The following is a 13,120-nucleotide window of genomic DNA, read 5'->3' as shown; positions in this document are numbered from 1 at the left end:
TTGATTCTCCTCCTGTCCCACTATCATGCTCAGTCCCCACCAGGATTTCAGCACTTCCTCTTTGTTATGTTCCCCTTGATCCTGCCCAACCAGGTCTCCCACACCCACCCATTTCTTTGTATATGTACTATTTTGGATCTGATTGTTCAGTTTTGCTAGATCGTAGGAACAGGAAATGTAGCTACAGATAGATAATTTTTGTTTTTTTTTTTAATCTTTATCTATAGTCAGAGGCAACCCAAACCAGCTGTTTCTTTGAAACTTCCTTCCCTGCCACTCCAGTGGGTGATAGTTTCTGTGATTTTCTAACTGAACGGTTCTCTAGATGCAGTTAAGTAGTCTCTGGGGGAAAAAAAGTAAGCAGCTATCCCAACATTGGGAATTGTTTATGCTTCATAAATAAGCTAAAACATTCTAATAGCATTCCTTTTTATTCTTAAATTTGAATCTCTATGCATTTCTATAATGCTCTCTTTTCAAAATGAGTAATGCCACACTGAGGAAATTTCCAACATTAATTCATAAGAAGTTGAATTATGAATGTTGACTTTTAATTGGAATACCACTCCATTGAAGACATGAGGATATGGAGCAATTGAAACTTGTTGGGAAGGCAGAACTACACAACCACTTTGGAAAATTGACCGTTCCTTAAGAACTGTACTGCTTCACAGTTCCTCACACCTAGGTCTTTACCCAATAGGAATGATCATGCTCACAATAAGACGTGGACAAGATTATTTTTAGCTACTTTGTTTATAATCACAATAGCTTAGAAATCCACATACTTCCAATAAGAAAACAAATAACTGTTTATATTCAATTGTAATGTGAATGAGTGAATGAATATAATTCAGTGAAATAATAGTAATAAACTAGGGTAACAGCATGCATGGATGTTCAATAAAAAAAGCCAGATGCATATATGTAAAACATACATAACTGTATAATATCATTAATATGAAACTCAAAAATAGGCTAAACTAATCCTAAGGTAAAGTTACCTCTGAAGAAGCGATGATGGAATGTTCTGTAGGTGGTTACAGGAATATATGCAGCTAACAAAACTGGGGAACCTAACACTTAAAAAACGTTTTTTTATTATATGTAAAATATACCTTAATTTAAAAATAATTAAAGGCATTGTTACTACTTTGAAAGGTTTCGTATCGCCCATAGCTTTGCTACTTTCCTCTGCCTTGATTTGGAGCTTTACATCAGAAATGCGCAGTTGAGGAGAGAATTTCTGGGTGTGGCCTAAGGGGATAAGGACTGCCACATGCAGGTCATGAGTGCTTGCAGCGACTCCTGTTGACGCCATTGCGGCAGAGACAGAGGAGCCACTTACCTGCGTGTGTGTTTATGGCATCAGCTTATTTTCTCTTAAAAGTGAAAATGATTTTTATATAGCTCTACCTTAGACAAAGATGCCAAGTGTAATAGTATAGCCTAGAAATTTGACACTAAGGTTTTTAATAACATTTGAAATCAGGTCTGTGTGGTTTTTCAATAATTTAAATATTTTCTTTTTTATTTAAACTAGGAACCTATGAAATCCAGAGCACCACAGCTACATTTGGAATACAGATTCTACAAGCAATTAGGATCTGGTGGTGAGATCTTATATTTACTTTTAAAATTTGGAATAAAATAGATTGTCATGATAAGACCTCTTTAGCTTCAAGAAATACTACTTTTGACCTGTTAATATGTTAAGAAGAAACACTTTTTAGGGCTTTGGGTATTAGATATTTTCATCTTTTACTTTAAATATAATATTTTGGAGCATCTTATTTATGTCAGTGCTAATGCAAGAAGAGATATTTGAAAGATCAAGGTGATAAGATACCATATTTTAGCCTTTTTGGCAATATTATAGGTATTGAAATGGTTTTTCAGACTGTGGTTGCCTGAAAATACCCTCCACACCCTCCCCAAACAAGAAGCTGTCTGTATCAAAATCCCTGGAACCCGTAAAAGGTAATTTATGGCAAAGACTTTGTGGATATGGTTAAGTAAAATATGTTAATATACAGAGATTATGCTAAATGATTCAAGTAGGTTCAAAATTCAACTGCAAGTATCTTTCTTTATAAGAGCCAGAAGGAGATACTCGGCACACAGAAAGGAAAAGACAATATAATCTTGGAGGCAGAGAGCGGAGAGATGCAGCCATCAACTAAGGAATGATGCTAGTAGGCACAGGATGCTGGAAAAGGCCCCGAACATATTTTCCCTTAGTCTCCAGACGGAGACTTGATATTGGACCCAGTGAGAGTTATTTTCGACTTTTGACTTCGAGAATTTATGAGAGAATATATAGCTTTTCTTTCAAGCCACCAATGTTGTGATAATCTGCTACTGTAGTTCTAAGAGGATAATGCGTTTTTCCATTAAACTTTAAATCTAAGTGAAAGGGGATGTTTTGTGCTAATTGGGAAAAGCTAATGGAAACATATTCTGTTGTATGTTTTTATTTCCTTTATATTCAAACTTTTTATAGCTCTAAACTTTTTGCTTCTGACTATTCTGTCTGCGGTTCAAACTCACCAGCACTCTATGGGAGAAAGATGAACTTTTTGTCATCTAAAGATGTCCATTCTCAGGCAACTTGTCCAGTCGGGGTTATCCCAATGGCAGTGATCCCAATGGTTTTTGGGTTTAGCCTGTATTGATTTCATTTGTACAGATTCTTACCGAGTAGAGATATTTTAGAAGGAGCTCTGGTAGTATAGTGGGTTATGGATTGTGCTCCGAATCTCAAGGTCAGTAGGTTGAAACTAGCCTCTCTGAAGGGCACAGATGTGGCTTTCTGCTTCTGTAGGCAGTTACAGTCTCTGAGCCTCACACAGGCCGGTCTGCTCTCCTGTCGTATCACTGAGTCTGAATCCACTCTATAGCAGTGAGTTTGAGAGTAAGAGGTATTTTGTTTTTGCAGATTTGAAAAAAATAATCTTTTCATGTTTTTCTTATAAGCAGACATTTGCATTCTAGTCAGTGAGTCTGTTGATTTTTTAATATGTATTTGGTTTTGTACTTCGCTCCCTAAGAATATAACTTCTAAATGAGTAGTCAATAAGTTTGAATTTTGTATTAATGCACTTATCATTATAAACTTTTTTATAGTGCACATTTATATCTTATACAGACAGTCCTCAGACTTCTAGCAAAATTGCCTGTGGTAATTTGTTACTTTGAACCATTCTGGACTGAAAAATGGTGGAAAAATTAAGATAATATATATCTTAATGATATAAGCTTCAGTAATGCATACCTTTAAGGACCTGAAGTACTTTAAGGTCTTCAAAGGAAGATTCTAGCACAAACTACTAACGAGTCTTTCGGAGTGTTAAACTTTCTTGCTGTGTGCAGTTTAATGAGCTAAAAGCAACCTAAAAGGACTACTGAAATAGAAAATGAAGTGTTTAGTGACATTCATTTTGCAAAAGTGAGTGGGGTGGGATTGTGTTTTCAAATAATATGTGAATTTTGTATTTTACTTAATCTTAAATTTTCTGTAAGAATACAAGACTTGTCTTAAAAATTAGAAATGCTAATGAACATTTCTGAAAATGTGGTATTTTAGTCATTATCAGAACTAACTTTTGTTTGTTTTTTTTGGAACAAATTCATGATGCAAATCTTTTTATAATAGTCTTAATAAAAAATAATTTCAAAATAGTTAGAACTTAGAGTCAGGATGGAGGCAGATAATTTAAGTTTGTACTTGTAAATTTTTGGGTTTAAGGACAAATACATGCAAAAACTTGCCTTTGCCTGTGAGTTGAATTGTACTGAAAAACAGCAGCATACTTTGATCAGTAGACACAGCTAGTAATATAATGCTGTCATTGACTTACATTTTAGAATTGTCTCCGAACCTCGCTCTTCTGTCTTGCCTTTTTTTAAATTCCTTCATCTCTCCTCCCTATCCCCCTACCCCTCAAGAGAAAAAACAAACAAAAAACACCCTTCCTTGTGGCTTTGCCTTACAGTACTTAAGGTGCTTTGGTGATTTTGTTTTGCTTAGGGTGCCCCCCCTCCCCAATAGACCCACAGAATTTGATAGTTGCAGCTTTTCCTGACTCTTAACAATTGACTGTGTTGGTTTAGTGTTAGAAAACTGCCCAGACTTGTTCAGGGAAAGGAAATTCTAGTTTGGTCTTTATATAGTGTTTGCTTAACCTTCTTCTGTTTAAAAAAAATAACTTTTGATTGCATACTTCAGTAACATGAAATTTGTTGAAATACTTATAGCAAATAAGTTACGGTGTCCATTAACTCATAAAGTAACGTGGATATCAAAACATCATTTACAGTTAGACCACCTCTTTTTAATCATCAAATATCTAATGAGTCACACTTTGTGTAAAACTATCTTGATCTTTCTCACTGTGCTATTTGAAGGATGTTTCATGTTAGGTATATAGTAATTCTCCTTCAAACAGTGAGCTCCCTATATTAAAGTGTAGCATAAGCTGATTACTTATATACTTTTTTTTTGTTCCTTACCTGTGAGAATTTCAGTTTGAATATTATAAAATTTGAGTCATGCTTATTGCAGATAGTTTGAAGAGAAGGAACTTGAAAGTTGGGGCAAACAAAAGGTGACAAGTTGAATGGAAAGACAAGTGTAGAGAATTTTCAGATTCAAAGTGCTCAAGCAAAGGGCGGCAGAGTAAATCTGGGCCTTAAAACTATTCTTTGTTAATAGGAGCTTCACAATGAAGTTAATGTTAATAACAGTATAGATAAGGCTATATAACTTTGAGCACTAGTTTGAGAAGTAGTTGTTCAATTATAATTATTAAACAAAAAACAAAAACGGAATCCAAATCCAGTGTTGTTGGGTTGATTTTGACGCACAGAGACTCTCTAGGCCAGAGTAGAATTGCTCACTAGGTGTTCAGAGGTTGTAAACTTTATAGAAGCAGACTACTTCACACAAAGCAATGGGGGGACCCTTACAGTTGATTTTCCAGTTAACAGCCCAATATTTAACCCACTCTGCCACCCCAAAACTCAGCCATCAAGTTGATGCCAACTCACAGTGAGTGTGTAGACCAGGGCAGAACTTCTCTCCAGAGTTTCCAAGACTGTAACGGGAGTAGAAAGCCCTGTCTTCTTTTCAAGGAGCAGCTGGTGGTTTTGAACTGCTGACCTTATGGCTCATAACCAAAGTGTAACCACTCTGCCACCAGGGCACCTTCTGTACCACAAGCCCTCCTCAATTGTAACTGTTAGGTGGAATAAGTAAATAAATCTAATAACCAATGAATCTACCTTTCTTCAATTCAAGTGTTTCTTTGTGATCCCAGAAGGATTTTAAATTGTGCTTTTTGTCTACCCATTGTAAACATATAGGGTATGTTTTATGGAAAAGTTTGAAAAATATGAAGCAGTATAATTCATCTTTTGTTAATCTTCAATAGTTGCCTGGATTTTGTTTTTAATATCTTTATATTCATTTGTAAATTTAATAATTTGTTAAAGTTATTTTATTTTAAAAGTAATGCATATTTGCTATAGTAAGGCAAACAAAACTAGTTGAGAATTATAAGTAGTAAGTAGTAAAAATGTGTCACACTTATCTGCAAAGATGGCTCAAGAATGTATTGCATGTTTCAGGATTGATGGGGTGCCATTTATTTAATAAATCTAGCCTGAGAACCTCTCAGATGCACACTGTAGCTTGACCATAATATTATGCATGTTTCTGATTACTCTGGTAAAGACTTGGGCAGTATTTTTTCAAAATTCTAACAATTTATAGTAAGGTTTTAACTCCTACCATGTCAACCTTGCCTAATCAACTTTTGAATTCGGAATATTCTTTTGATATTATACTAAAACTTAAAGCTTAGTATAATGTAGAATTGAAAATCATATCAAAAAGCCTTTTTCTTTTTTTTAATGCTTTCGTTAATATATTATTACAATAGGTCTTAGTCATCATTGCCATGAAAAATCTTTCCTGAAATTCCACAAAATCCTTTAAGCTATTAGTATTAGCTTTTCCCCCTTTTTATGGAGTAACCCTTTGTTAATTTATGAAATATTTACAGCGTTTACAAAAAGCAAGGGACTGTCTAATAAAATTTCTGTACTTACAAAATTCATGTATACTACTGCATTTGTGATGTCTTGGTAGACCAATTAAGCTAGGGCATAAAATAATTTACAAAGATATATTTAATCTCTCTTAATTCATTGAAAACAAAACCATATTAGCTATAAATAGTCCTTTACAAATCATTATAAAACACATTAATTGTTTTAACTCTAGGCTTAACTTGTACAAATAACTTACTAAATGAATTAGTTCAGACATCAAATAGAATTGTGCATTTAAAATTAAAATATCATTTAAAATTTCACTTAATACTACAAAAAGAAAAAACAACAACAACCCAACAACCAATAAAACAAAACAAAGATGTCCCCAAACTTGAAAAAGCAAACTGCCTGGTAAAAAGCCTTTTCTGTTCTAGCATCTTACAAATTCATGATTCTGAGATGTTTATTAACATCCAGAAAATATTGAATCATTTGCATTTACTTGAAATATTTGACGCATTTCATTATATAAAATGAAATCATCTTGGTTAATATCATGCCAATCTTGCCAGAGTTTCTAAGTCTTGGAATGTTGTGAAAGTCACGGTGGCAGATAGAGAATTTGCAGAATTCTCCTTTTCATCTGGCCACTTGAATTTAACATTGGTAACAGATTGTTAGTTTTTCCTGAAGTAACATTTCTTAATTCGTTTTAGAAATGGCATTTACTTCTCTTTCTTGCTTCATTGCACTGTTAAACAGAAGTGAGAGTAGGAGCGTCTTGCTCCTAGTCACAGGTGGAAGGTATTCAGTGATTTGCCATTGCATGATGCCATCCATCTGTGAGATTTTACCAAATGCACCTTATTAGAATGAGCACCATACCATCCATTCCTGACTTGCTTGTGGGATTATAAAGAGACTTTCCCCCAGCTTTGTCTCCTCCAAAGACATGCCAAACATTAGGGGCTTTTTGCTAGCATATGGGGGGAGGTCAGATGCACAGAGACATCTCCCTGGAGGCAGTCAGTCACCAGACTATGGTAGGCTCCACTCCCTGCTAAGGACAATAGACTACTCCCAAAAGGCTTGTGACCATTAGCTTGGTTCCTGTAGGTGGAGTTCACACCCTGCTGATAATGGTGCCAGGGAACAGATCAAACCTGCTCAGTAACATCCAAAGTTAGTCTGCCATCCCAGGATCCGCCCATTTTGTCACATGTATACCCCCAATCCCTCCTCTTCCTTATTGCGTGTATGTCCCTAGATTGCCCCCGCTCTCGTTGCCGTATAACATGTAGTGCAATCCCTTCCTGTAACATATGTCTACCTGTAATTAGTGGGCTTGCACTTCCTCCCAAAGTTATATAGGCCTGGGTTAACAATAAAGACTCTCTTGGCTCCCCCTCCCTTCTCCTGTCCTTGCTCCCCTGTTCCCTTTCCCCTTGTCCTCCTTCCCTTCCCTTCTCTCCACATGGACCACCAAGTGAGCCTGAGGTGAGCATGCTACCATGAAATGTGTCCGACTCCATTATTTCAATCTCTCTATCTCTCATGCTCTTTATGACTTTACTATAATCTTGACTTAGTATCACTGTACAATGGCGCCTACCTGACCTGTGATGATGTCTTAGGGCAGGTACCCTGATACTTTTTTGCTTGCAGTTTTGTTAAATGGTTTATCTGCCTTAAGATGATTAGTGATCGTGTGCGATGAGTTACATTGATTGGTTCTAAAATATTAAACTAACCTTTTATTCTTGGACAAATTCCCCCTTGGTACTTTGTGTATATTTCTGGAATTAATTTATTAGTATTTTGTAAAAGGATGCTTTCATCCATACTGAGCCAAATTGGTCTTTAGTTTTCTTTCTTTGTACTAACTTTAACTTATTTTGGTATCAGTGCAATACTGGCTTCCTAAAATGAGCTGCCCATCTTCCTCTATTTTTGATCAAGAAGGTGTTTTATAGAGTTGGTGTTTTTTGTCTTTGTTTTTTAATACATTGAATAGGATTCAGTAGTGAAGACAGCTAGGTCTAGAATTTCTTGGAGAGAAGCTTTTAAATTACGGATTCAATGTATTTAGTAGATTTTTTTATTCCCTATACCAGTTTAGGTAACTTGTGTTTTCAGAGATCTTCCATTAGATTTATATTGTGGATTTATAAATTTTGGGGCATACAATTATCTATGTTGTTGTTTCTTGCCATTTAGTCAGTTCTGCCTTTTAGTGTCGCTGTATAAGGAAACGCTGCATAGACTTTCACCAAACTCGGATAGTTACTGCGTTTCAGGCCATTATTGTAACCACTGTGTCAGCCCATTTCATTGAGCTTCATCTTTTTCATTGACCCTCTCCTTTACAATGATTGGTCATTCTGATTGCATGCCCAAAGTATGTGAGACAAATTTTTCCGGACATCTAAAGAGCGTTCTTGCTATACTTCTTTCAGAACAATGGTTTTTTTACTTTCTTGTCGAAGTCTTTTTTAGGATGTCTGTTGTTTGTCTTCTGATGTTTGTGGACTTTTGACTATGTTTATACTATGTTTGCTTATATTTTTTCTTTGACCTGCATAATTCTAATTTTTACATGTAGATTATTGATCCATCTTGAGTAAATTTTGGTGTATAATTAGAGATACCCTGTTTCATTTTTCTGGAAATGGATATCCGGTTTTGCCAGCAATATTTTTTAAAGAGAGTCATCCTCATTTAATAGTTTTCTGTCCTTTCTCAAAGTACAGCTATCCGTATGTATATCTTTAACTATGGGTCTCCAATTCTGTTCTGTTGGTCTTTTATGTCAATCACTACCAATTCCAGGGCATTTTCACTGCTTTGATTATATAACTAGCTTTGAGATTCAGGAGTGAGGTTCCCTTTTTATTTCATTAAGGAGCAATTTGCCTAATGGCACTCTTTTTCTTTCCATATACAGTTGATTATTAGTTTCTTTAAACTATCATTCTTTAAAGAATGATAATGGAATCTTGATCAGGATTGCATTCTATGTGATGATTGATTCATGTATTGACATTTTCACAATGTTATATAGTACTGTCCATGAGCATGATATTTGTTTCATTTATGTGGGTCAGTTTTGATTTCTTATAACAATGTTTCATAATTTTGTTGTTATTGTGTAGGCCTTTGGTGTCTCTGGTTAGATTTAATCTTAAGTATTCACAGGTTTTTTTGTGTGGTTATTCTAAATGGCACTGTTTTCCTGAGTTCTCTTTGGTAATGTAGATACCTTGGTTTTTGTAAACTTAACAGTCTTAGTACATTCAAGTGTGTGTTTAGGAAATTCAACTTCTGTAACAGTGTAAGTGGTAGTAAAATACAACATATTAGCTGTTTCTATATGAAGGGAAGTGAATTTATTTGATTAATAAAATTACTTCGATATAATGTGAATATTTAGGAAATGCATATCATGTTATGTGATATGTTTTCCACAGGATAGATTTATTTTGTGATATGAATAGTTAAAAGATATCACCGAGAAATCATTATCTGATCATTAATGACTGCTTGCTCTTGTGGCAGAATGGGTTAGGCATTGAGCTTCTTTTTTTTAACCAGTGCTTAATTAATGTATTGTCAGGGTGAACACACACCAGGGACAGAGAGCCAGGCCCCACCATAGCTACAATTCACATTACTGATCACAGGGGACAGCAAGTGATGAGGGGCTGAAGGAGGACAGGAAAGACGTAGGAAGGGGGGCATTTCCCTCAGAGCTTGGAGGCTTCTCTGTAGCCCACGCCAACAAGTCTTGGGGGAAAGGCTAACACTTTTTAATAAAAAAGGCTTTCCAGGGGAAGCCTTCTCTGCCAAGTGGCCATAGGCTGCAGTCCTCTGATAAATCGGCTTCTTCAGATGCAGATCTCTGACAATGACTCTAGGGCGGAGGTCAAAATTCTTCTTCACTATATCTACTAGCCCTCTCTCACTCTTCTGAGAGGTGCCATAATGGATAATGGAAATCCACAATGGGCGAGAAACCCCAATAGCATAAGAGACCTGCGCAAGAACCCGTCTGCACAGACCTCCTTTAACGAGGGATTTAACCACCCAACGGGCAGCATAAGCAGCTGAGCGGTCCCCCCTTGGTATAATCCTTTCCTGAAAAGGCGCCTCTTCCATGAGCTCCCCAGCCCCTGTGAGTGTCCACAATGATCTTCCGGCCAGTCAAACCAGCAGCACCCTGAGGCCCCCCAAGAACAAATCTGCCACTAGGCTGCAGGTGGTAGATTGTGTCAGTGGTTAGAACCCCAGTCCCCCAGACAGGATGCTGAGACTGTCTGTTCCTCTGAAGAGTGAAAGCCCTGGGTTCCCAGAGGCACGGTGTTGCTGTGTCTTACAGAGTTACTCCGAGTTGGAACTGACTCGGTGACAGTGGATTTGGGTTCCCATTTTCGGTTATGCTCACATAATACAACCTCATGAAACGTTTTAGGTGTGTATTTGTTTGTGTTTGTGTTTTAAGTTTGTGTATAGTGATTTCTTCTGCGTATGCACAGACAATTGTTTTATCCGATGGAGTCACTCTATCCTTTGAGATATAGATGAAATTGCTTTAGGCATAATGTATGTAAAACTCAAACAAGCTCAGTGCTATCAAGTCGATGCCAACTCAGAGTGATCCTGTAGGGCAGGTTAGAGCTGCCCCTGTGAGTTTCTGAGACTGGAACAGGAGCAGAAAGCTTGTCTTTATCACAGAGCGACTGGTTGTATTGAACTGCTGACCTTGTGGATCACAGCCTAAATTGTAACTACTATGCCACTAGGGCTCCTAAAACACCTATGCCACTAGGGCTCCTAAAACACACACACACACACACACACACACGTTTTAGTACTGTTAAGATAGTACTTAACAGTTTAAGAAACTTTGAAAATGTTTTGGTGGAAACCTCATGCATTATAGTTGCAGAAAACCAAGTCATTTTATATGTACACATATAATTATGACTGCTATAAGAGATATAAATAATAAATTATACTAACATTAATTAATGTCAGAGCTGGATCTGTATTTTTTTAAAAATTTTTTTATTGGGGGCTCTTACAGCTCTTGTCACAATCCATACATCCAACTGTTGTGTCAAGCACATTTGTACATAGGTCGCCATCTTCATTTTCAAACATTTTGTTTCTACTTGAGCCCTTGGTATCAACTCACTTTGCCCGCCCTCCCACCTCATGAATCCTTGATAATTTATTTTAAAAAATTTTCATGTCTTATACTGGCTGCTATCTCCCTTCACTCACTTTCTGTTGTGCATCCCCCCCGTGAGGGGGTTATATGTAGACTATTGTGATCGGTTTCCCCTTTCTCCCTCACCTTCCTCTTCCCCTCCTGGTATCGCTACTTTCATTATTGGTCCTAGGAGTTTATCTGTCCTGGATTCCCTGCGTTTGAGCTATTGTCTATATCAGTGTACATGCTCTGATCTGGCCAGATGTGTAGGGTAGAATTGGGGTCATGGAGCTGTATTCTTATTCTGGTCTGTTCTCAGAGGCCTGTCTCACTCAGCACATGCTCTCATTATCATCTCTGCATGGTTGAAGCAACATTTTTGAGATGCATATTGTATAGTAGATTATCACATTCTATCTGGGAAAATAATTTAATTTCTTCTGGGTTTGTGATTTTAAATAAGTGAGGTTTTTTTTTTTTTAAATTGTAGTTTTGAACTCATGCTTGTCACTGACTATAGAAGGTATTAAAGAGAATCACGTGCATTTTGGTACTAATCTTTGGAATTTGACAATTTGTGCTATTCTTAGTACTGGTTAACTAAAAATATCCATGAATAACTTATTTCAAAGGTGTCAAAATGTTTCTCTTCTAAGTCTGAGAGAGATGACTTTTAGAAGCCATCATAAGTTATAATTGAATTAAATGAGTAAATATTTAAAAAGTAGTACATACATTTACCTCCATTTTAATTTTGATTATCCATTGATGTAATCAAGTGACTTCATGGTAATTCATTAAGCTGTCAGGTTATTGTGGTTCCTTCTCCGTACCCATCATTCAAGTTATCTTTTGATATTGAAGGTTGCGGAAAGGCTACCAATTGGAATTTTCTTCTTGCTGGTTTTAGTTTTTAATACTGGCAGCAACCCAGATTTAAAAGCAAAATAAAACCACACACATAAAAGTGAAATATTTTTATTACTCTACAGGTTTTATGAGGCTGGTTTATAAACTGAAAAAAAATAAATTCTGTAGAGCCTTTTGTAAGAAGTTTTGTGTGGACACTTTAATATTCTTGTTTGGGGTTATAATTAGGAGTTTTAAAAAATGAATTCCTTAGGTTACGTGTTTCCTGTTTTCATTTTGTATATTACTACTCCCACTCCAAATATAAGTGTATAGAGCAAATTTACAAATACTGTCTGAGAGAAAATATTGTATCTTGCTGTTACCACTGTCTTCTTAATAGGAATATTAATTTGTATTTTCAGTCCACAGACATTGGTAGATACTTTGCATACTTTTTATTTCTAGACTTTTTTATAACTACTCTGTTAATATAAGCCCTAATTACCTCTGTGCTGTTGCAGCTTTGTAACCTTTTTTCCCCATTTCTGACTTTAATCCACAGTATGCATTATTGCTTAGAGTAATTGTATTACAGCATAAGTCCTTTCATAACTTTATAACCCTTCTCCAAACATTCAGGAGCGCCTTTCCTTCTGTGTACGGCAGTGGTCCTCAACCTGTGGGTTGCAATCCCTTTGGGGGTCGAATGACCCTTTCACTGGGGTTGCCCAATTCCTAACAGTAGCAAAATTAAAGTTTATGAAGTAGCAGCAAAAGTAAGTTTATGGTTGGGGGCTCCCCACAAGAGGAGGAACTGTATTACAGGGTCGTGGCATTAGGAAGGCTGAGAACCACTGGTCTAGGGCATTTTTTGACATATGAGGTTCCCACCGTCTGGTATCACCCTAGCTTTCTCCACTCTGTGCTTCATCTACACTGGATCAGCATATTCTCCAGTATGCTGTGTGGTTTTTTCGGCCTTTGTCCTACTGTTTCCAC

The 13,120-nt window shown here is 36.4% G+C and overlaps 1 protein-coding gene across 1 annotated transcript in view; it reads left to right on the top strand.

The window, feature by feature from the left end:
- The window catches only part of CSNK1G3 (casein kinase 1 gamma 3), a 108,511-nt gene that overhangs the window by 23,177 nt on the left and 72,214 nt on the right, over nt 1-13,120 (top strand). Inside the window, exon 3 of the mRNA XM_045285052.1 lies at nt 1,544-1,613. Coding sequence (XP_045140987.1) covers nt 1,544-1,613 — 70 coding nt within the window. The remainder of the gene's footprint in view (nt 1-1,543; nt 1,614-13,120) is intronic.

This window comes from Echinops telfairi, unplaced genomic scaffold (assembly GCF_000313985.2).
Source record: "Echinops telfairi isolate 266 unplaced genomic scaffold, ASM31398v2 ScPeMD7_7469;HRSCAF=8507_1, whole genome shotgun sequence".
Classification (NCBI taxonomy): Eukaryota; Metazoa; Chordata; class Mammalia; order Afrosoricida; family Tenrecidae; genus Echinops; species Echinops telfairi.
This window is presented reverse-complemented; position numbering and strand designations above follow the sequence as displayed.